Consider the following 24,578-nt stretch of genomic DNA (forward strand, 5'->3'; position numbering starts at 1 on the left):
TTACCTTATGAATCTTTCTAAGCCTATTGAGTCCTTCCTTAGCACCCCAGTTACATAATTCATGTAAAGTACGAAGAGCTTTATCAAATCGTCTTGTTGAGTCAGTTTTTACTAGCTTAGGTTGATAGATAGCATCTACAGCACAACAACATTCAGGGATGCTGTCTAAAGAAAAGTTATCAAAAATAATAATGTTCAATCTATGTTCAAAATAAGTAGATATGAAAAATACCTCTGGAATGTAATCTAGTGGGTACATGTAGGTCTGCACTCAGAGTACCACAGAACTTCAGTTATACGTGTGCAGCAGTGTGTTGCTTGTAGTTCTCCTCCCCAAATTTAAATTTGTTTGACCATTGACCTACAACACAAATCCAGCTGACTAAATTAGTTTTAAATTTGAAATACAGCAGATTAGAAGCTAGAGTTGCTTTTTTCATGCAGAACACTAGTTCATGAATTTCTGTTTCTGTTTTGATAACCCTACCAGTTGTCTAGGAATTTGTACATAGATACTGACAAGATGAACATATCAACCTTGTTTGAAATATTATTCAGACAATGTTTAGATTTGTAGTAAATCCCTTCAACCAAAGGCTGAAGCAAGGTGAACTGCAGTGAACTCCATCAGTGTGATATTGTTTTACTCATTGACACTTGATTCAATAATAATTCAAACAGTTAAATTGCAATGTTTATTTAACAAACATACTGGATATTTGCAATAGCAGCCACACAAATAACAGGACTTCTGGGATAGGATCCAGAGTGACACGAGTGATCAATAAATTTGGCTGTCAATTAACACAGGATTGTTCTGTAGACAAAATTAGTGGCTGGACAAAAAACAACCATGAATTCTCATGTATGAGAGTTTCATTATAATTTCTAATTGAACATCAGTGAAAAGCAGTGTCAGGTTCAGCCCAACTGTTCAATCATAAATATTATAAATTTGTTGGGACTACTAAGCCCTGAAACATTCCCATAATTCTTCACAATAGAATGATTTGGTTGAACACTATGCTATGCTTAAAATGGCTTATTGATTCTTGCGTTGTCAAGGCAACAAAATAACACATTTCAAGAATGCTTCTTACTTCGTTTTGAAGGAGTTGATGGTGTTGTTGGTCCATCGCTATGATAACCATCCTCCCTGAGTGAAATTCTAGTGGCACTATGTAGACAACATGATTTAGTATCCCTGGCTTTGTCTTCTAATCTTTTAAATCTTGATTCAAGTTTCTTGTTTGTCTGATAAGTACAGAAATAATAGCAATGTAAAATCTGTCCTTCTCTATGCATAAGTTATAATCTTTCCACAATGAAGAACTTGCAGAATATTCTGGCCAGTGGTTATTTCCAATGATAAACTTAATAGACACATTCTCAGGACATTAATATTGACTGAGATAGTTGGGTCATGTTCTCAGAATGCCACAAAACTCAATCCCCAAAACAGCACTTTGCTAGACGCCACAGGGTAAACAAAACAGAGGAAGGCCAAAAACCACATAGAGAAGAACCATTACCACAGAACTTGTGGCCAAGCATAGACAGGAATTGAAGAACTTATGTTCTGGTGTAGGATGAAGAGGACCCCACACACACACACACACATACATACATGTACGGTATTAGGTGGCAGTACAGAAACCAATCAGATTGAGTCTATTTATAGAAACATAATACAAATTATGGAAATATTGCAAACACAAGATAAAACAACGATTTAAGCAACACAATTACAGAAAAGAAGGAATGAGTAGAGCAGAAAATATATATCAAGTTTGAATATTTAAGAAAATGAATAATCACCACCCAAACACATCAACAACATTTTATACCAGTAACAGGCACAAATAAAATAAAAACACCTTTTATAAATTTTATAATTTTATAAATTAACAGTCACGAAAATAACTTCATTAACATTGTGTAAAGGTCAATTGGCCAATGGGTCACATGAATATATCCTAACATGTTATCTCATGTGTGTTCTTTTGGTAAAACAATTTTAGGTCATTTGAATCAGACTTACAAACAAGCAGCCTCTCGGCTGAAATAACTCTGCTGTTAGCTATGCACATTTCAATTAAAGAACTGAAGATATCACTGGAAAATGAACAAACCTGAGAGAGGTCTACCTGAGGTACCTATATGTAAAGTATCAAAGCAATCGGATTTGAGGTTTTTAAGAAGAAGTCGAACATATTACTCTTCACCAAAAATATTCTTCAAAATTAGAGAATTAAAGATATTATCACGAAATGAACAAATCTGAGGGAGACCTACTTTAGGTACCTATATTTATAATATCAAAGCAATCAGACTTGCGTTTTTTAACAAGAAGACAAAAATATTTTTAGAGCCATCATGAGCAGGCATGAGTTTACATGCAAGTCCCAGTGTGGATTTCTAACAGTAAATAATTCCACACAGGGGTCCTCTAATTTAAGCTGAATAATAACTCACCATTAGTGGCTTGACAATGTTGTAAATGTTACTAATCTCTTTAATATTATGGTCAATATGTTCTGCTGTAGTATATGTAAAATATTCAGCAACTGTTGAGGAACCTATTTCTGAATCATTGATATCATCTTCTTCTTTTTTATTTTCATCTTTTTTGTATTTCAAAAATTTATCTGTTGAAAAAATAAATGTATATATTAGATAGAAAACTGATATAATATCACATTTTAAGAAATTTATGCAACTGTATTTTACCTAAGCAGAATATACACCACATAAGGAGTATCACTGAAGGTACTTACATAGTTAATATGATATACTGTATATCAGATGTAGATTTATGAAAAAGAAGTTGAAAATATACAGACTAGCGTTAACAAAAACACTAGTACAAGCTGCCGGACCACTAGGTTTTATTAATAAACTACTGATTTCAAAACTATAGTGTGTTCGTTTGTTGGCGAGTCCAATTTCATATCGAAGGATAACAAATAAACCAGGTAGATAAAAATAGTGCCTAAAGCAAACTTTGATTAAGTTACATAATGCTGATGCAGTTTATGATGAAAAAACAAAACAAAAAAAAACAAATATTGATTGGTCGGAATCATGTGATTTTAGTTAAAGGCGATAGTCGTTGCACCACACATGTGCCAAATGCATGGGTCTCATATAAACCAAGATGGCGATTTTGACTAAACTGATCACTGAGTACAAACTGAGACATTACCAAGCTTTAATTAATAAGTATTTTTTAGATGATTGGAAGGTATAGAAAAAGTCACCAGCAGTAATTTGTACAAGTAGCACCCAGGTCTAACCTTATACTTGTGATTTCCATTAGAAGAGCACACTGGAGTGTGGGAAAGTCAATTTTTATCAACAGTAATGTCTCGCATGCGCAGCACAACACCTACCACTCCCTTTAACATGTATTATTTCAGGCTTCAGGACTATTCATTCATGACAAGTGAATTGCATGCTCCATTAATCCTGAACTAGAGAGTTCTGGCTGGAAATTTAATTTTAGTAGTGCAATGTAGCAACTCTTAATAAATTCTGTTCTTGTAATAAATATTTTACCTTTGGTATAATGTAAATCCAATATATGGTGCTCTAAGTCTTTTACAAATAATAATCTATTGCCATATTTGAAATAGGTTGAAACTTTCTTGAATTTCCTCAAAAGTTCTTCAAAATTATCCATAATTTTCCTGTGAATACAAAATTCATTAAAGAGAAAGTAAGCATATAGTATAGAAAAATCCATAAAATTCACATATGAATACAGATTCTAAAAGACACCAATGATTACTGGAAGACTTTTTTATCCATTTATGTCATCCTCTTTAATTGAACAAGAATGCACATGTTTGGCCAGACTCCAAATTTACAAAAGTAGCCATATAAAACATTTGTTCATTTTCTAGTTTTTGAACCCACATACATAGATGAGCTGTTCACATAATTTTATTTACATTGTCAATGAAGCATTATTCTGCTTTGCATTTTATACTGTATTTTAAACACATTTGTTAGAAGAATAATGTGAAGTGACAGTATGCAGCTATATGTATTGTTGAAATGCATACATGGAATTCTCATTGTACAGTGATATTTCCACTAATATATATAATTGTAAATGGAACTGCAGGCAATCTCTATTGTATTCTACTCTGGCTAGACTCTCTAATCCTAACAGTGTCAACTTACTTTTTATCTGGCGTGATGTAAGCCATACAGAATGGTCTGACAAATCCCCTTGCATAGATATCGTACAGTGTAAAATGATGAACCTGCAAACAAGTGAAATCATATACATGTAGATGTGTCAATGATTACAGCCACAGTCACTCTACGCCAGTCTATTGAATATTACGTAGATATTTCATCCATCTATTATCTTCCTATAAGGTTATATAGGAACAATTTATAAAAGTGTTTATGGCTCACTTGTGACTAACGGAGACTAACTCTTTTGAGTATTGAACATTATTCCATTAGAGTGCAATTTTTTGAAGAAGAAAAATACCATCAGAGGGTAGGGTGACCAGGGGGAGGGCCTGAATAACCACAACGATGAAGAACACTGTGATTATGCATGCATACATTGATGAGATGAAGGGAAAAGAACCTAAAGTATTACATAAATGTTATGGATTTCATGCATCGAAAATACTAATGTTATAGTGCAACCAAAAAGATGCTGGATACAGTCTTTTATTTCAAAATAAGGCACAAGATTTAGGATGCTATTATTTTTCAAGAAATGCCCCTCACTTTTATCACTAACGATAAACAACTGAAATCATTTTTTATTGCCAACTTTTAGGGAACTTCTACAGTATTTGGGGGTTGAGTTCAAATCCCTTCATTGGTTATGATTTTTTTCTGTTTCAAATAATTAAATTACAGCCTCTATTGTGACAGTAACATAAAATACTATATAAAAAGTTATCAACAACAACTTTTTCTTTTTTTATTGCATGAAATCATAATAAAATAATATGCTTACATATGCGAATGCCCCTTCCAGTTCATCTTCAATAACAATGTGTGTATCCATAGCAACAGAAAAGGAACAGCTGCAAGAAATAATTCATAATATCAGACTACATTATGTCTGCCACTTTGCATACAGTATACTAAGCAACATGTGAGGTACCTATAGCTGTGAATTTACATTGATATGGGACTCACCTTCCTACCATCTGGTAGTCAACTGCCATGACTTTAACTGCAAAAGCGTTGATATCAAATTTTCCACCAGCTTCTGTTGGAATACTGATCTGTAATAGATTGGTATAGTATTTTTGCTCTATTAGAAACGCATCAATGAATCATTAAAACAATACATGTATTTCAAATCAAGTAACAGATGATGCTTACCAGCGGTTTTGGTCCTTCCTGTTCAGAAAACTCGGATATAAGGATGAAATCTTCCTCAAAACTTGCATTGTTCTTCCATGGATGTGGTATACTAAAATGTGGTTGTAAATGTGGGGGAAGTTTAACCATATCCTCATCAATGAATGCATAGTCATCTTCATAAAAGAATTCATCTCCCTGAATATTTTGATTAAAAGCTACAACTTCACTGTAACCTGCCAACATTGTCGTTGAATTGTCAGATACTGGGTTTGATTACATCATTACAGTGACACTTCCTACAAAGAGAATAATACAATTAGTTGTTTGCAAGTAACATATATTACGCATTATATTACGGTACTATGCTACTAATGAGTTTCTTGCATTGTGCATATTTAAATGCATATACATGTAGCAGTGACAGTATTTTGTGTCAAAATCTGTCTACAGTTATTTGTTTTAGTATTAGCCAACAGTATGTGAACTGTTTTGATTCACTGTCAATATGTTTTCTGACATATAAAAAAAAATGTCAACATTTTTACTTTTGTCAGTCCCTCTATCGATAGAGGGACTGTGCTTTTGTGTAGCATTCTACCCTGAAATAAGGGGGTAATATGTAAAGAAAAGAGACTAGGGTTTCCAGTTGATGTGTTTTTGTGAATGAAAACAACATAAATACACACAGTCCCTATCATAGAAGGACTGTGAAATACAATAGGATTTCCAATCTCTCCTCAATGTGTTCCTGGGAATAACCGGTAAAAAGACAAATCAAACAATTTTGTTGTGACATTTATGAATTACTTGAGACTAATCATATATTGTGTCAGAAAAATGTAGATTGAGTAGTGTGATCTGCCTTTGTATTGGCATTGCTACAGACTTTTTCTTAGTACATCCATGATGGGACTCATAACGACGAAAATAACGCGTGTTGAATGCATTGTTTACATGGAATTCGAACACGAGTTGCGCGACAACTCGCGCCCTTTGAGACGACTTTTCATTACGTGACAATTTTAGCGAGAGAGATGAGAAAATATGGAAGTTAATATGCCAATTTGAATAAATTCTTCAAGTAGACTATAAACTATTTAGTTAACACAGTGACATGGTGAAAACTGCTACCAGTAATGGTATGAATAATAGTACCGGACTCGGCGCACTACTACTAGTACTAGAGATATAACATGTAAGTAATGAATTAGTGAATGCCACTCATATGCTAGAATCGATTGATTATGTTGTTTACCTTCGATCAGCTGTGCGATTATAAAATAATGACCTCACCGTGAACTCACGTCACCAGTCAGAGCCATCGCGTCATATCGAAATATGTGATTAATATATAAACTAGTTGTCGTTGAGAAGCTACCAAGGGTGCAAAGTATATTTGCAATTTTCAATCTAGCCGAAGATGAACTACTAGTCCGGAAGCTTTCGTTTCTTTCTTATTTTTACAATCCGCCAGAGGATCTTGGGAAAATTTGTTAAAAGCTGACCCCTTAGCTACTAATCAAATTTTCAATAACAAAAGTCAAATGTTAATATACCCAGGTTATGCGTTCGTAAATACTTATTATGAGATAAACTGTCTCTTGTTTCTATTAAAAAATCAGAATAAATAACTTAAAAACACTCACAATTTGCATAATATATAGTAAAGATTAACCTAAGCTAGGGAGTTTGCATTGGTACGTTTGTTTGTTACCTCATTTCTCAAACAAAATCTCTTTGAAATAGAAAATACAAACTTGACTTGTAATGAGTAGTTTTCCAAGATACAACAGTAAGTCGAATCTGGTTTCCATGTTATTCTGCAGATTTAACGACTTGTATCATCGTTTTAAATATTTACTAATGTTTGACTTCGATAACTATTGAGGTTATTTGAATACAGATAATTTTGTCGTGCAAAAATAAACATCATATTATGTTGTCAGCTCTGAGGTCAAATAAAGGCGGGATTTTAAAAGATAAAATAGATAAAGTATTAGTATTATGAAAAGAACTGTAATTGTGTGTGTGGTATAGCATAGTAAATCACAAAACTTGTGCATTAGGATAGACGACTTTAATAACCATGCATGCGAGGAGGATCTAAATACAATCGTAGTGTGATGTGAATCAGCCGCTTGTTACTATTGAAAAACATAGTAAAAAGGGGGGGTGGGGTCAAGTTAGGACCTCTTGGATTAATAACATCGTTTTATCATATGTAACGAACGACTGTGATGTGAACTTTAATATTTTGCAAGGACCTGTCTGAGGCATGTGTAGTATAGTTAATTTCGTCCTCAGAGAATTATACTCGTTATCACAGACCATGTGTGTATAAGTAAATATGACCATTGAACAACATCATTTCATGAACATGGAGATACTGTAAAATAGTTTATTTTCGCTGGAAGTATTCCACAGTATGTAGTGTATTGAACATGTGTTTGTGCTAATAGTGTTGAATATTTCAATGATTTGTACTTTATAAGGACTCAAGTTGGTGTAATGGCTGACACTTCTAGTGCAATGGATTCATTGGATGAAGAAAGTGGATTTGATTTGTATACAGATATCGTTACTGATGATCTCCAGTCTCAGTTTGATAAGGTACTAGCTTTTATTATTGAGACTAAATTATAGAACTGACTTTTTGACTCCCGTGTGCAAAGCACAAAAGGGAGTCTTTGCAGTTACCCTGTTTGTATGTCTGTATCATGTATGTTTGTATGTATGTATGTATGTCACTTTTTTTGTTCCACCGTTATCTCAAGAACCACTAATCAAATTTTGGTGAAACTTGGTACATAGATGCTCTGGGATAATGCGCAGAGCTGATTAGGTTTTGGTAAAAATCTATGAATATTAATTACCTAATTTACATGATAATTAGCTGATTTTTAGCTGTTCCAAGACTGTTCCACTGATATCTGAAGAACCACTCATTGGATTTTGATGAAACTTGGCACATGGATGTTCTGAACCAATATGCAGGTTTGATTAGTTTTGGGTAAAAATCTATGAATATTAATTACCTAATTTGCATGATAATTAACTGATTTTAAGCTGTTCTATGACTGTTCCACTGATATCTGAAGAACCACTCATTGGATTTCAATGAAACTTGGCACATGGATGCTCTGAACTAATGCGCAGATTTGATTAGTTTTGGGTAAAAATCTGTTAATATTATTAATTATCTAATTTACATAATGATTAATCAATTTTCGGCTTTTCCACTGAAATCTCAAGTACTAATCATAACATTTCAATAAAACTTGGTACATAGATGACACTGCACAGACCTGATAGTTTTTAGGGTAATATCAGTACATATTAATTACCTAATTTGCATAATTAATTTTCAGGATTTGATATTTCGAGTAATAATGATCACGTTTCAATGAAACTTGGTACATAGTTACTTGAGGACTGTGCAGAGACCTAATTAGTTTTGGGTAAATATTTGTGCATATTAATCACCTTATTAGCATAATTAGTTAATTTTCAGCTTTTCACCTGATATCTCAAGTACTAATCATCACATTTCAATGAGACTTGCGACATAGATATTCTAGGACTATGCAGAGACCTGATTAATTTTGGGATAAATAATTGTGCCTATTAATTACCTAATTTGCATAATTAGTAAATTTTTTGCTGTTCTATGGCTGTTGTACTGATGTCTAAAAACCACTCAATGGATTTCAACGAAACTTTTCAAGAGTACCTGTCACATTTCAATGAACCTAGGACTATACACCATATTAGTTTTTGGTAAATATTTATGCTTCTTAATCACCTAATTAACATAATTAATGAATACTGTATATCTCAAGTATTGATCATCACATTTGAATAAAACTTGGTACATAAATGGTCTAGGACAATAGACAGCCTGATTAATTTTGGGTTAAAATCTGTTCATATTAATTCTCTAATTAGCGTAATAATTAATATTTTTTTGGTTCTAATCACATTTCAATAAAACTTGGTACATTGTGCAGACCTTATTAGTTTTACACTTAAATCTGTTCGTTACCTTATTTGCATAATTAATTTTCTGCGTTTCCATCAACATCTCAAGTTCAAGTAATTTTGAATTAATTTTTAATGTGTCTCCAATACTCTCAGCACACGGGAGTTCTTTCTAAGCTTTCTTTGATTTATGCCATGCAACTGGCTGCTGTCATACAATGCAAAAACGATAAATGGACAGACGAGTCAAAACTATCACTATCATAATTTAAAGCGAACCTAAATGCGGCCTTAATTTATAGTTTTGTATATTCTAAACTGTATTCGAAATAATATTGCAGTGGTTTAATTTTGTTTTAATTATAACTGTAGCTTGGATAGGCATTTGAAGTGCTTGCCATGGAGGCCATTCATGGAGGGGAATAATTAACGAACGAACATATTTAACATCCGGGTACTTTTCAAAGCTATGACGTTTTAGTATCTGATCGCATTCGTATACGCCATTGTTCATAGCCGTTCATGCTGCTAAGCATTGTGTACTATTAGTATAAACTCAACTTTTATATGCACAATGTGCTTTTTAAAACTTGGGTTAGAGCCTTATGCGTTTGAAACACAGTATTCTGAGAGTGAAAGCCCAATTGCGTTAAAGTACCGTACTTCCCCGATCGTAAGCCCCTCCCGAGTATGAAGCCCATCCCTATGTTTTTACATGGTATTTATTTATTGGTTTTTACTGGGCGTCGACGATATTCTTTAAAATATGCGTGTAAAAGGTGTGTTTCATTTCATAATAATCGTGATTGGCATGTTAGTTTGGTTCATGCTTTTAGTTTTATGAGAAAACTCGCATTAATTTCAAGTTCAGAGTACATGGCGAACGTACACAACGTGATTCGCATCGTTTCTATTCTGTCATTTACTCAGGATAAACATCGATGTTGCAATTCTGGAGTAATCCATATTTCTTTGAGTAGTAGCCTTCGAAAAGCCAAAAATGTGATCGTCAAGGCGTGTACCTGGTTATTGGGCATGGTTTACTTTGAGACTATCATGAAAGGCCTAGGGTGAACGATGAGACATGTTGGCGACCGAGAAAGGTGTTTAAATTCTTCCTCCACACTCAGTTTACCCACGGTTACTATTAACTGTCGTTTATATCTCGGAAATTGCGAATCGCCAGTTTTTAGGGGAAAAAATCATCTTTTTTTCATTGCAATCAGTGCTACAGATCGCATTTTAACATTGCGGTAATTCACTTCCGTATTGCGCTAAAAAATCATCGTCAATAATCGGAAGATTTCATCATTACGACACATCATTTTGATTGGTTAATGAAAGACATGACCTGTTATGCCAAAGGAAGTTGTTCCAGGTCAAATCGTGCTGAAAAACCTCATGGTGGAAAATTGTTTTGCGTCGAGAGTTTGCGTACGATCGAAAACATACCAAAACGAAGATAATGATAAATGCCTTCGTCCACTGTTTCCTCACAGACCCTACCCATTATTTCACCGTAAATTCAGATGGTATGTAAATCGTATTGTAATAAAATGTGTGTGTTTTTTATGAACATGTTTGTTTCTTCATTGTACCGTAAGTATCGTTCAAATCAATGACGCATTTTTTTTCAAAAATAAGTATTATTTTCCCGAGCCCGGCGTGGTGAGCGAATATTTTTTTTTGGATGATTTTTCGTTGTTTGCAAGATGGTTACAGTGTTTAACCCCAAAACAAAATCATTTTTTCTGAGTTGGTCCTCGAGTACAAGCTTATCCCTTACTTTTCCTTTACGTGTTCATGCCCCCCCCCCCCCCCCCCCGGGCTTATGATCAGGGAAGTACGGTATACTGTGAAGATTCAGATCAGTCCAGTGTGAGTGATGAGAGTATATCGTTGACGATGCCCCTTGTTCGGATGAAAGTTTTATTTCAAATTACACGGAAGTCTGTGAATAATCTGCTTGGTGTTCCTGTGACGCTTGTCCCATGATTTGCCAGTGCAGCCCCGTGAATACATGGACGAAAATGTTTCCACCACCACCCTACGAACTCAAGATTGCATACTCCAGCATCCATACTTTGAATAATTTGCATGCCGCACAGTGCAGTACTGGAAACAGCATTTATTAGACAGTTAGACAAAAAACAAAACAAAATGCCTGTCTTGATCAATCGCACATCCATAATGTTTGTATGTTGATATGCTTGTAAATAACATTAACGTAAAAGTCGAAGCAATCTAGACTAGAAGTCAATTCACCAGTCCAGCCAGCTATGGCTCCCTAAGTTGCTTATATTTAATCAGATACTATTTCGTCATCATGCTTTGTTACCTTACCTGTTTATACCACATGAGGGCGTTTTTTTATGGCAAGATGGCGCAAACGAACGGAAGTCCTTCGCAGGTTTATGGTTTCTCATATTTAAATCATCATAACTCTGAAGATAATCATTTTTTTAATTTTTTTTTTTCAAATTTATAATCAATATACATAACTTGATAAATACAAACACCAAAATAGGCTCTATTTAGTTCCCCTTTAATAATAAGTACAAAACATGCACAAAATTATTGCAATATATGTACGGTAACATCCTATGCATGAAATTTGACAAAGTGGTCATTAGTTCCTGAAACTTCAATTGTACATCATCCAGAAAAACAAAAGTGTATTGGTTAATAATGGTCAAACCAGGAAGTTTTAAAAGTGGTCATTTAATACATAACATCAATTATAATAAATTTTTCTCTTGTTTGTATCATCGTGGATGAAATTAAGGTGTACACATGATGATGAGAAAATGTCTTTTTGGTTGACTCATTATATAACTTGCTCTTGTGGTTACAATAACTCACAATTTGTATCCAGTTCCCTTCAAACTTGAATATTTATCAGTTTGTAATCTTGGCCAAGTTTGATTATGTTCTATGTATATTTTCAACACATTCATCAAATTTCACATAATATTGTATTCGTCTTGTTGTTAAAATATCTCAACCAATTTTTATCTGATCATCTTCAAACTTAAGAATCTTATCGATCACTTTGGAATGTCAACCAAGTTCAATTTTGGTGTGATTAGCACATGGAATTTTCAAGATAGGGGCTAAATTTTTTTAATTATTTCATGTTATTTATGTTGAATTATGGTGTTCATTTTTGGTCAGAATTGTTTCCACCTTAATTTTAGCCAGTATTTTCTATGCAATATAATATTGCAGTTATTTTCCATTATGTAGCCTAAATCTTGCTTTCTTACAAAAAATTGAACAGTATTTTTACTGCCAAACAGTTGGCATATTTTTTTTCGTTTTCAAAATCGTTTGTGTGTGCTAAAATATTCATTCATAAAAACTTAATTAAATATTGCATATATTTCCTAGCAAACCATAATTGAAAAAATGATTGAAAAGTTTTTGTTACGTGCGCTTGAATGGTCTAGTTGTGTTGTTTGCTTGTGATGTTTTGTTTCCCTTGTTGTTGAGTAAATATACCATTATTGTTATTATGATAAAGAAAAACGCCCATTTTACACATTAAATAATTTAGTTGTTCAAACAAATTTCTAATACACAATGTAGGTAAGGCATCTACTGAAATTAATAATCATAACTTGTATAATTGTTTCGTTCTAGTTCAAAGAAGAACATACAGACTGCAAGGAGAAATTGGAACACCTATCAAATGAACACAAATATTTTAGTGAACAGGTAACAAAAAAAATGTATTTTCTTGTATGTGTGTATTGTTTGCGTGTGTGTATGTATGTATGCTTTACCATTATCTTAACAATCCTTTATAGTTTTCTGCTTTTTCACTGATATCTCAAGAACCCCTTTCAGATTTCAACATTGTGCATACATACAGGTGCATTGGAAGCTACGAAGCTGGTTAATATGATGTTGAAATCCATGCATAACAATATCCTAATTTGCATAACTTAAAAAAATGTTTGATACCGCAAGAACCACTTAGATTTAATAAAACTGGTACGCAGGTTGTCTGTACTACTCCATATACACATGCAAAACATGAACAAGTCTATACACGTTTTACAAAAGTACGGTTCCCTGATGAGTTTTTGTTTTATTCTTATGTTTATATCTCCAGAATAAAATCCTGTCAGAAGAAAATGAAATACTTAAGAGAAATATCTCCTTGTTATACAGAACAGCAAAGGGTGAAGTGGACAGAAAAGATTATGAAATTGATAGATTGAGAAAAAAGTAAGATGTAATTCATTAAAATTATATTAGATATAATACTACAGTACTGTGACAAATTTTGCATTGGGGTGATGAGATCTGCTCACCATCCTTCACGTGCCTTTGGCACGAACATACTAGGGGGTCCGGGGCATGTTCCCGTGGAATAAATTTTTAAATCTAGACCCTCTGAAACGCTATTTCCTTCATTTAGAGGGGCAAATTTTACTGACATACATTAACATAACACAAAGGGTTTCAGCTTGATTTTTAACTGGCCCCCCCTCCTGGGCTGCTGCCACTGTGTTTTGCACCAGCGTTGCGTGTATACTATAGACTACACTACAGTGATATAATATGGATATTAAGGTTGAGTATAGACTAGAAGGTACAGTACAGTGATGTATTATGGATATTAAAGTGTCTGTGAAATGGCTATTTTCCCGGCTAAAATCATTCATTGCTACATCAATATTATCAATTTTCATGTTTCTAAGCATAAAATATTTTTCAAAGTGAAAAAATGCATTTCAAACTCAGTCTACAGCAACTTTATTTTTGTGTATTTTAAAACGAGGCTCCTTATTAGCTTCTCATTTGCATACAGAAATTCCTCTTGTTACATAAGAACGGGAACTTGCTGGGCAGCTTGCATTGCCGATACGTGTATATAAGGCACATTTCTTGTTCGGTTTTCTCATCTTTGACTAAATTGCCACTTATTTACTTCGTCCAGGAAGAATGAACCATAGTGAACACATATTATCAAGTTTGTCGCATAGGGTTGAGTTAGATGCAAAATATGTCCTTTCTGGCGTAGCTGGTCACCAGGATCGTTACTGTTACCGACCCACATTTGTACGCTGTTGCTGGACACTGGCACTGAACAACATTCGAGTTGGAATGAAGTTAGAAATAACTACAACTGGGTTGACTACACAATTACTTATATGGTAGTCAGTCAAAGTATCGACTTCTATTTCCATGTAACTCTATGCCTACATGTAAGTCGATCATTGCCAAGTTTATCAAAATCAAATTTGACGCCTTAGAATTGTCTCGTTATTATGCATTACTAGGCATGTCACTACACTGTTTTTTTTCATCGATCGTCTGAGTAAAAAAGCATTCAAAATAAAAAAGAGAACATAATTTGACATTCTAAACATCAAACTATAGTGATCAATAAAACAGAGAATAATTTTTTTTAAAAAACGACAAATGACAGTTACTGAATAAACTACAGTCCCTCTATCCCGAGACTGCTGTCAGTAAGGGTATTAAATAAGAGGTGTGATTTCGACATCCAACCCAAATCATTGAACAATTCAGAAACTTTTAGCTTGAAAAAATGAAAACAGTTAGCAGTATGTAAGTGCTGCGATCAATTGGAAACTGTGAATACTTACACTATGGCTATAAGTATCACTCCACCCGCCCACAACACAACTTTTAACCATCCATAAATGATTGTTGTGAAAACAATCTCTAAAAAAAATAGAGATACTATAAAAGGTTTGAATTCAATGTTCTAGTTTGTTTACTGTTGCGTGACCTAAATTTTGATCTCATGACACTCTTTAAAAGCATCGTCAATTTTGTTTTGAAATATGATACCCAGTGTCAAAGTTCACAAAGGGGAGAGTTGTGTTATATTTTCTAAAGTTAAAGTGGTAGACAAACTATCTTTGCCAGATTTCATTAGCAGCTATCAGAGAATACCTATGCCAAAAATCACCGTCATGGAGCAGCTGGGAGTCAAGATCAACTCACTCGACTAACCCCAAATACCGAATGTTTTCTTATGCATGAAAAAACACAAAAAACTTAAAACACACTGTATCTCAGATTTATTCAAAATGTATTGCCCTCTTAAACCATCGCTACAATTGTTTTTTCTAGTTGAATGCATGCTTTATATATTAAGAGAATGTGGGAAAAAAGTAAGTTTGATATTTTCAAAGACAAAAAACCTCTACTACATTGAGTATATACTAGGAGCTACAGTACAGTTATAGAAATAAATATGAAGTACAGAATAGAAGCTACAGTATTGTATAAGAATATGGACAATAATGTGGAGTGTAGACTAGAACCAAAAATACAATCACAGAAAACATACAACTTAGTATTAACAGTGTGTTATGTAATAAAGTTTAATATAACAAACATGTTCAATTGCACTATTTTTGCTTTCAGACTAAAGTATGCTCAAGATAAAGTTCAAGAATTAGGGCTGAAGCAAGTGAACAATGATGAAACCGTTGGTAACAACTCAAGTCTAGCTAACAGATTAATGAAGATAGCGTATAGAAGAGAAGAAGAGTCAACTCTGGCTGAAACCCCGGGAAATGAGACATATTTGTGTGTTCAAAGTAAAGTGAAAAAAGAACAGGAGTACTTAAATCATTATCAGTGCAATAATAATGAAGCACAGTTGCACAATGGCATAGAATTGAATGATAATGTATCTGAACAAGAAAATCACTTGACTCAGAGTACTGTGGGTCATCTAGATGATCATGGACAGAAACGAAGACATTCTAGCCATCACTCAAATTCAAAACATAGAGAACATCAGAAAAAAAGAAAAGCAGATTCACATGCCTCACATAAAAGTAAACTTCGTATACATTCTGGATCTAAGAAAATAGTAAAACATCACCATCATTCTGACAGAAGCAAAATGCAAAGGTGTGACAATGGAGAAAAGATTGAATTGATAGAAAAAGAAAGTAAAATGGATTCTCATGCTTTTGAGGAATCTTGTTCAGTTTCAGCAAATGAGAAAATTGCAAGACATTCATCAAGTGGACAAGAAATCTCCAATAAGGAAAAGAAATTCTCAAAAAGTGAGAACAGCAAAACAGAAGAAAAAAATAGCAGTTCAAAGAAGAAAATTACTCCACGTAGTAAATTAAAGAGCTCGGTAACTAAGGTGAATAGTATAAAGAAAAAAAGACGAAGCAGTGGAAATGTAAAAAGAAAAAGCACTGCTCTCATGGCAACCAGTAAACATAAATGTAACACTGAAGAGAGCATTCAAATAGATACTGACAATACTGAAGTTGAACTTGATAGAACTGGTGGAAAAGAGCACAATATTTTTATTTCTGGGAAACAAAAAGAATATAAATCAAGTGAAGATACTGAACTGCTTACTGTAAATGGAGAGAGGGGTCGTCATGATTCCAAGATAAAACAACTGGAGTGTCACAGTAACAAGATAGAACATGGGCCACCTACAGTAAAGGTACATGCATTGAGTGTCAATAATCAAAGGTTAGATGGTTGTGATGGAAAGAATGAACAGGACAATAATGAATCACACAAAATCAGCCAGAGCAATAAAACTGAAAAAGATGTGGTCCATCATGAAAATATTGCTGAGAAAAAGACCAAAATTGAAGGAGAAAAAAACCTGTGTACATTAAATTCAGCGAAAAAAGAAAGTGCTGTAAAAATAGATAAAAAGAAAACTGATTTAAAAAAGAGAAACCTGTCAGGAAAAAGTGGTGACAAAGATAAAAAGGTTGTCAATACAAAGATAGTTAAAACACCTGGTAAGAGTTCATCAACTACTTCTTCCTTAAAAATTGTGTCATCTGGGCACTCTGGTAGTGGTACAAAATCAGCCTCAAAAGCAGGTTCATCAAAAAAATGTATTAATCATGTCAATAAATCATTCACGCAGTCGGGATCATCAGGCAACACTATCAGTGACAAAAGCAAATCAACTCTAAAGAAAAGGAAGCGCTCTTCAGATGTAAAACCTGTAAAAAGAAGGAGAGTCTCCAGTGACAAGTTGTCAACAAAAGATAAATCTGCTTCTATTGATGTAGTTTCTACAAAACTAGAACAGGATGAAATTAAAGTAGAAGATAACAACTGCGATCTTGCTGATCAGGCAGATCAGGTGACTTTGCAAAGTAATGCGAGAACAGTGGAACATCTGTATAAGTTAGCAGATTATGATGAACAACGAAAGACAAATGCAGTAGAATTAGATGTCATTGATGAGTCTAAACAGGAAGTGAAAGGCTGTAATGATTATACAGATATTAATGATCTGTCCAAGAATGTTCTTCGGGATATTAACAGAACAGACCAGAATCTGAATGTGGCAGACAAATGTACAAGTCCACAGTGGAATTTAGAATCGACAGAGTATAGTGCAAATGACAATGATGGCTTAACCAAACAATCTCTCAAATGTATCCCATCTGTAGAAATGGAAATACCTGAACTTAGTGCTCCTATAGGGAGTGACAATGAATTTGATTTTGGTGATAATCCTCCTCCAACTCCAGGATCATCTATTTATTTCAAAGCATCGGAAGAATATGATTCTGTTTTTAGTGAAGCTCCCCCACACACTCCTGGTTCATCATTGCAGTTTACCGAAGATGAAGTGATCCCTCATGATAATCTAGATAAACTTGATCCTTATGGCAGTGATTGTGTCAGTGAAGTTGATTTGAATCCTTGTGTTACAGATAGTATGTGTTCGGACAGTAAGGAAGTGAAAGTGATTAGAGAAGTGAAAGAGGCAAAAGGTTACGAGTTATCAGACGGAGAGATATTAAGTAGTGATGAAGAAGAGATTACGAAGAACAGCAGTAGACAAAATGGTTATGCTGAAAATGGTTCTAAATACAAGAACAAATCAAAGAAACAGACTGTTCCAAGGAGACCTGATGATCACAAAGATTTGAGGAATATATTAACTGAGAAAAAATATAAAGATGAACGGAAGGACACAATTAGAAGGGAAGAAATAAGGAAGCTAGAACGACAAAGAGAGTCTGGCCACACAAGACATTACTCAGATTCACAACTTAGAAGGAGAGAAGATGCGATGAGGAACAGGGAAAGGGTGAATGCAACTAGAAGAGATGAAAAACTGCATGAGAATCACTTTGGCCATAGATCCCGATCGCCTCCACTCGGCGAGTTGAAATACAGAACTTACACAGATAGAAGGAACACAAGGACATCATCTAGAGCTGAACAAGTTAGAAGAGACACCAAAAGTTCAAATGATGCAAACAAATTTCGAGTTGAACATGATAGGCGAGACAGGTTGTCACCTAAAGAGAGAATTGCTAGAACATCTATGAGGGATGAAAAGCAAACTTTGACTGCTCAAAGTCATAGAAGTGATGAAGGTAGTTGGAGGGATACTAAATCATCAAGAAATACTAGAACTGAGCAAAGTAGTAGAGAGAAAAAAGTTGAGAGCAGAAATTCTCGGGACTATGTCAGGGTGCCTTCTAAAGTTGACCTAAGGCACAGGAGGCACTAAACTTTTCACTCCGTATTTAACTGCTGTTACATGAAATGGTTACCTACATAATAATCGTGCATTAATCAATTCAAGTTTTACATTTTATATGTATATACCTAGTAAAAAATGAATAGTTTTTGTTTAAGTTTCATGTTCGTTATTTAATAACTTATCAGTAGAAATATTCACTGTTAATCGCATGATTAGAATTCATAATAGTTAGTGCTTTAAAAACATAATGAATGCACAGGTTTTGGTAAATAAGGTTGATAATTTAGTCATAAATTAGCAATCATTATAACCGTATCGTAGCCAGTTCTAGGGTGTATATGTTTAGCTGTCATTATTGTCCACCCTGAAAAAGCAGACCAGTTATTAACTGGCCTAATCTGTGAATCCACTATTATCTCTGAATTATACATGCATTGAAAGTAAACAACTCTATAATTACTAGTTGATTGTTGTATGTAGTATTGTAAAGATAGATATATATATTGTCTGAATTTGATTTGTACTGTTTTATATGTAAGATTATTTTTAATGTCACATTTTAGCAGAAATTGTTTTGAAAATACAAATTGTTTTATGAAATTTGACAAAAACTGCACATCATAATAAAATTGCTAAAATGTTAGACACATGGCTCCAATGGATTTGCTTACCTTTGACTATCAATCTCCGAAGTCACCATCCATACTTGCATCATTGCCTGGTGATAGTCTCACTTAATAGAAAATCCTCTTAGCTGTTGACTGAACTGGGGTACTCAAGCGTCACCTGAGGCACAAAGCGACTCATGGATGAAGTCAGTCCCACAAAGCTCATGAATTATCTGAGCCGTGCAGTAGGACTGTAGCAAAGCGAAATTGTGTGGTCACTGATCTTTAAATGCCACTCTGGTACTGTTCTAAGCCCAGATGCATATTGAAATCCATTCCCATAAACATTACATTGTGGAAAAACTTGTTTGCATTTAATATGAATCTAAAAAAATGCAGAATCTTGATTCCACAGAAGAAAGCATCTCCTTCAACACTTTTACCAACCAGTGATTAGTTTACAAAACCACTTTTATCCACTTGCTGTGCAGCACTGCGACTTGCACTGGTAGTATTTTTCCGAAAATGTAATACAATGAGCCTCAGAAGGAAGAATCATGAAGCAAAGCTATCTACAGCTTTTAGGGGTGAATAGGTACATTTACAATGGTTACACAACAATTTATGTCTGTATATCCATCTGAATGAGTTGTTAGTAACAATACACCTTCAGGGTGCCAACCCACATTCCAATGCATCCAAACAGTCTGTCAATTTCTTTTCATTGTTGTCCATCCTCAAATACAGAAAAAGCTCTGGATGATTAACAAATGGTTGCCGAGAGTTGAAGCACATGTTATTCCGGACACCCCCATATTTCCAAATTTAACATGAACATTAAGTGGGAGCGTTTTATGAAAAGCTAGCGTTTCCCCTGTCAATTCGTAACAGATTGCTACATTGTGACAGCAATACAACAAGGGAAAGAAAGATCCAATCAGCACTACTGTATATTGGCAGTTAAGAATCTCAACTGTTGGTTCCACAACTCTAGTGCAGACGCAGGAGTGCAGGTTTTGGCTGTGATAAGAACCAAGTGTTGATCTGTTTTTCACACTACTGAATACAATGAGATGACATTATTGATGACTTGATAATGCCTGTTTCTGTTATAGTGCCTGTTGTAGTGGCAATACTCCAAATCATATGTTAACCAACACCACCATGCATTCGAACGTCTCATTTTAGCAGAGTCAAGCTAAGTGAGCTTGAATGAGTATTGCCCAGCGGTCCATATCCTCTAAAAATAGGCTGCATGTTTGTTTCACATTTTTGTTGCTAAGATTTACGCCTGATTTTTTGCCTAGATCAATCCACTTACAAGAAACATATATACTATTCAGTGCATCTTGATTGAAATAAACATTTTTTTTTAGGCCGAATGAAGATATTAACACTGCTGATAATAAATTTGTTTAATAATATGCTCTCCAAGACCAGTCATAAGTATTTTTACCGCCAAATCTGCATAGAATTTTTCGGCTTAGCTGTGGTCCTGGTAGGTACTTTTAAATAATTCGTGTTTTTTGTAAGGTTCATTGAGATTAGTACAGAACATGTAGTATTATTTGGGGAATTTGAAGAATAGTAATTGTTATGTAGTTATGATTCGTTTGGTCGAAATGTTCCCATCTAGTTTTAACCGGTGTTTCCTATTCAAAATGTTTAGATGTAATATTTCATTGTGTATCATAAGTTTGTATTCATTTGTCCAGCGGAGCTTATTATTATCCGTTGATGCCCATCGTTTGTGTCAACGTTTCGCTTTTTCAACTTCTTCTTGAAAACTGCAATTCTTATTGCTTTGATTCTTGGTGTATAATGTACTTTGGGCAACCATTTTAAGTAAAAAGTTATATTTTCGACTTCTTGTTAAAAACCGTCTGGATGCTTTAATACACATCGGTACCTCAGGTAGACCTTTCTCAGATTTGTTCATTTCATGATGACATCTTCTTTTGTCTAATTTTGATGAATATTTTTGTCATTTTCAGTAAAAAGTTTTCCCCTACTTGTTAAAAACCGCAAGTCCGATTGCATTGTTACGTGGTGTCTTTTGGGCAGACCTCTCTTAGATTTGTTCATATTAACTTGTGATGATATATCTTTAATTCTCTAATGTTGGTGAATGTTTTGTCATTTTGGGTTTCACTTTTATTTGGATGGGACCTTTAAATCAACAGGTTTGTATACAGTGTTTTCATCATCAAGTTTATGCTACAACTATTCGAATTTCTGTACTGCTAATACAAGAAAAAAAACATTCTACAGTTGACAAAATTAAAACTACTATCAACATTATCCTAAGGGGGCTGTGGTTGAAGCTTCTACGTCTTGCACTTTCTATTGCATCTGATAGGCTGTTAATCCGTACTTTATTTTTATTTCTCGACTTGTAATCGCTCATGTGGGGTACAAAGCTCAGTGATATCACAGTTGCGTCTTTTGATACCAGTTTGACTAAATTCACAAATGACTCAGACATATTATGAACTGAGCTAAGAATCAGGATCACCTGGACAAAATAAACCTATCTACATTTTTGGTATGAAAAAGAAATTGTGGATCAGGCTATAAGTACATAGTGTAATATACTATCCAGGTAATTCATATAATTACAATATATAATATTGATGACGCGCCATGCATGCATAGATAATAAGATAGAGTATCCGGGAAGGAATACAGAATATAATGACTGTAAACGTTGGCAATTTCTATCAGTTTCTATTTATTTTGAGAATTTGCGATACATAACTAACAACCTTCAAGTCTTTTTGTCACTATAGAAGGTGGTTTTTTATTTGAAATTACAATGCTTACAATTGACCCTACAGTTGAGATTTATGTTGTCTTCAACTAATTTATAACACTAATGATGCAGATACACGTTTGTTTGTTTGTTAAATATTACACTATATCGGGAATACATACATGTATATAGCTATTGCCAAAATATTTAGATGTAAAATTGTAGTTATTATTATGAAACAAATATGGTTCTTGATATATGTCGTTGCCAATTCTAAAAAAAGAAATAGAAATTATCACAAAAGAGTTTGAATAAAGTGGAAAAAACAATACTGACTAACCTGTGATGAATCGTGAACTATAATTTGTGATAACAGAGGGTAATGTTATTGACTACTTGATTTAACATTTGTTGGCACCTTAGGTTTTTCATTTTCACTCTTTGGAATGGGAACCCTTATTCATCTGTTGGCTGTTAGTGATTTTAATTTGTATTTCCTGTAATTACAACTCTAGCACAAATAACTTTGAAGAAGGACATGCTGTTATTGATGCGAATGGTTTTTTACCATCAATTTTAAATTCATTGTAGGGAATTTCACCAATGCACTCATATCCTAATTTTGAATACAACCTTTGACTGATTATTCCAGTTGAAGACGCCAGAATAAACTTTATGCTCTTTTCTCTACACAAATCAGCACGCAACTCAGCCAATCTGGTGCCAATCCCTATACCACCATAATCTTCACGAACACCTATCTTACAACTCACTAATATCATGCAGTCACGATCTTTGTTGAAGCCGGGATATTCATAAAAGTTTTTCTCCAATGCCCAAATATAAGGCTTCATAGCTGGCATGATATATGGTAGAATATCATCAGTTATCATTGGGTGGTCTGGCTTTTCAAGTTCAATGTCGTTGCCATGGCAAAGAAGTCCTGTTATCACTCCGACGACCTCTCCGATGCGATTATCTATAGCTACCATTGAAACTCCCTCTTGTACACAGTATTTGCAAAGACTGATGTTTGATGGCAGCTCAACCTCGTATGGTTGATTTACAGCAATAGACAGTAGATGTCCACGCAGAAAAGCCTCTGATAAAACATGGGATGCTTCGTCCACGTGTTCTGACGTCATTATTTCATATCTGATATGATTCAGCTTAGAAGCCATCTGTATTAAAAAAAAACTCAATAATTCGATCTCGGAATGAGATTGAAAAAATTGGTAAATTTAATAAAACACAGACTAATGTACATGGTTTCTAAAAATATCACAACCCCTTGCATACTAGTGTATATTTTGGTTGTATGTACCAGTAGAAATCAGAAAATTGTGGTATTCTAAATATCTCATGAGAAAAAATTGGATCGCTTGCTTATAGTTAAAATAAACACTTCGCATCTTGTTCTATGTGTATTAAATAAGATGTTGTATTCAAGTGCAAATAGAAATCAGTTTGAGACGCTATTTGGATATTCTAGCTCAGTTGATTATTTCTTATAAAACGGCGATGTAATTTATGTAGCAAATCATATATCAGGAAATACCTTCCTTCTTCTCATAATTAAGACTACAAAAATTAGTATATTTGGAAATTGCATTATGTCATTATGCAAATTGTCATTTTTGGAAACTACATTGCAAGCTTTAGTATAGTACAGATCACGTGACCTGGCGTATTGCCATGTTTTTACTAATTTGTTTTTATTCCTCTGTAGTACAAACAGACAAATATACATTCGCTATTTAAAATGTATGCTACCACAACATATTCCAACGATACTACTCTAGCAGGCTCTAGTATCAAACCCTGGTTAGAAGTGGATGTGAACAAAACTCAAATTAGTTCGCTTTTTGACCAATATGTTGTTTTAAATAACGGTGAGAAAGAATGAGATAGTCAACTTACTACTACAGACTTGACGTCGAACGTGCTTCTTATCGCATCCAACTAATTTGCAATGTATGCGCACCTGCAATGACCATACGGACATGCGCAAGCCGGGCTCTGACGTCACAGAAAATCCCTACATAGAGGGCGAGTATTCATCGTCAGTATGATATATCCAGTCATTCAGTTGTACCAGTAGAAAATATAAATCGTTCAGCTGAATAAATGTCATACATTTTTGCACTAAAGCATACATTTATTTCACTAAACGTACACATTGATCATATTTTCCATATTCCCCAACAGAAAACGCTGAAGATGAATATAGGCTTAATTATAAAAACACAGTGGAAGATGGGTATTACAGTCTAACCGAAATATACGTTGATACATTTAAAATGTTCACAGAGATGTAAACATCACGGTTTGAAGTTTATGTGATGCGACAACACAATAACTGTTTATTCAATTCAAATATCATTGCTGTTCTCCACACATTCAG

General features: G+C 34.1%; 3 protein-coding genes across 4 annotated transcripts in view; 1 reads left to right on the plus strand and 2 right to left on the minus strand.

Moving 5' to 3' along the window:
• The window catches only part of LOC102809964 (guanine nucleotide exchange protein smcr8a-like), a 40,664-nt gene extending 33,867 nt beyond the window's left edge, over positions 1-6,797 (minus strand). For both annotated transcript variants that reach the window (XM_085505662.1, XM_085505661.1), the window contains exons 1-9: positions 6,602-6,797; positions 5,365-5,642; positions 5,176-5,264; positions 4,991-5,060; positions 4,189-4,271; positions 3,559-3,689; positions 2,476-2,648; positions 1,101-1,254; positions 5-165 (exon numbers count right to left, since the gene is read on the minus strand). In XM_085505662.1, the coding sequence (XP_085361788.1) occupies positions 5-165; positions 1,101-1,254; positions 2,476-2,648; positions 3,559-3,689; positions 4,189-4,271; positions 4,991-5,060; positions 5,176-5,264; positions 5,365-5,589 (1,086 nt within the window). In that variant the 5' untranslated portion in view covers positions 5,590-5,642; positions 6,602-6,797. The remainder of the gene's footprint in view (positions 1-4; positions 166-1,100; positions 1,255-2,475; positions 2,649-3,558; positions 3,690-4,188; positions 4,272-4,990; positions 5,061-5,175; positions 5,265-5,364; positions 5,643-6,601) is intronic.
• A 251-nt stretch (positions 6,798-7,048) lies between these two features.
• On the plus strand, positions 7,049-18,968 carry LOC102810089 (uncharacterized). The gene is made up of 5 exons (XM_085505664.1): positions 7,049-7,138; positions 7,839-7,956; positions 12,967-13,041; positions 13,442-13,557; positions 15,736-18,968. The coding sequence occupies exons 2-5, from the start codon at positions 7,855-7,857 to the stop codon at positions 18,839-18,841; spliced, it is 3,399 nt and encodes a 1,132-aa protein (XP_085361790.1). The 5' UTR covers positions 7,049-7,138; positions 7,839-7,854; the 3' UTR covers positions 18,842-18,968.
• A 3,560-nt stretch (positions 18,969-22,528) lies between these two features.
• On the minus strand, positions 22,529-24,169 carry LOC100371544 (uncharacterized). The gene is made up of 2 exons (XM_002741869.4): positions 24,095-24,169; positions 22,529-23,355 (listed from the first exon to the last, which is right to left on the minus strand). Exon 2 carries the CDS (start codon positions 23,353-23,355, stop codon positions 22,678-22,680), a length of 678 nt encoding a protein of 225 aa, XP_002741915.1. The 5' UTR covers positions 24,095-24,169; the 3' UTR covers positions 22,529-22,677.
• Positions 24,170-24,578: the final 409 nt, after the last annotated feature.

Source organism: Saccoglossus kowalevskii, chromosome 11 (assembly GCF_978046115.1).
Source record: "Saccoglossus kowalevskii chromosome 11, keSacKowa6.1, whole genome shotgun sequence".
Classification (NCBI taxonomy): Eukaryota; Metazoa; Hemichordata; class Enteropneusta; family Harrimaniidae; genus Saccoglossus; species Saccoglossus kowalevskii.

What these genes read in the sequence shown, in the direction of transcription:
- LOC102810089 (XM_085505664.1), top strand. Translation starts at nt 7,855, where the DNA reads ATGGCTGACACTTCTAGTGCAATGGATTCATTGGATGAAGAAAGTGGA. An exon ending in TCCAGTCTCAGTTTGATAAG is followed by an intron (nt 7,957 to 12,966) that starts GTACTAGCTTTT and finishes GTTTCGTTCTAG; the next exon opens with TTCAAAGAAGAACATACAGA. An exon ending in ACAAATATTTTAGTGAACAG is followed by an intron (nt 13,042 to 13,441) that starts GTAACAAAAAAA and finishes TTATATCTCCAG; the next exon opens with AATAAAATCCTGTCAGAAGA.
- LOC100371544 (XM_002741869.4), bottom strand. Translation starts at nt 23,355, where the DNA reads ATGGCTTCTAAGCTGAATCATATCAGATATGAAATAATGACGTCAGAA.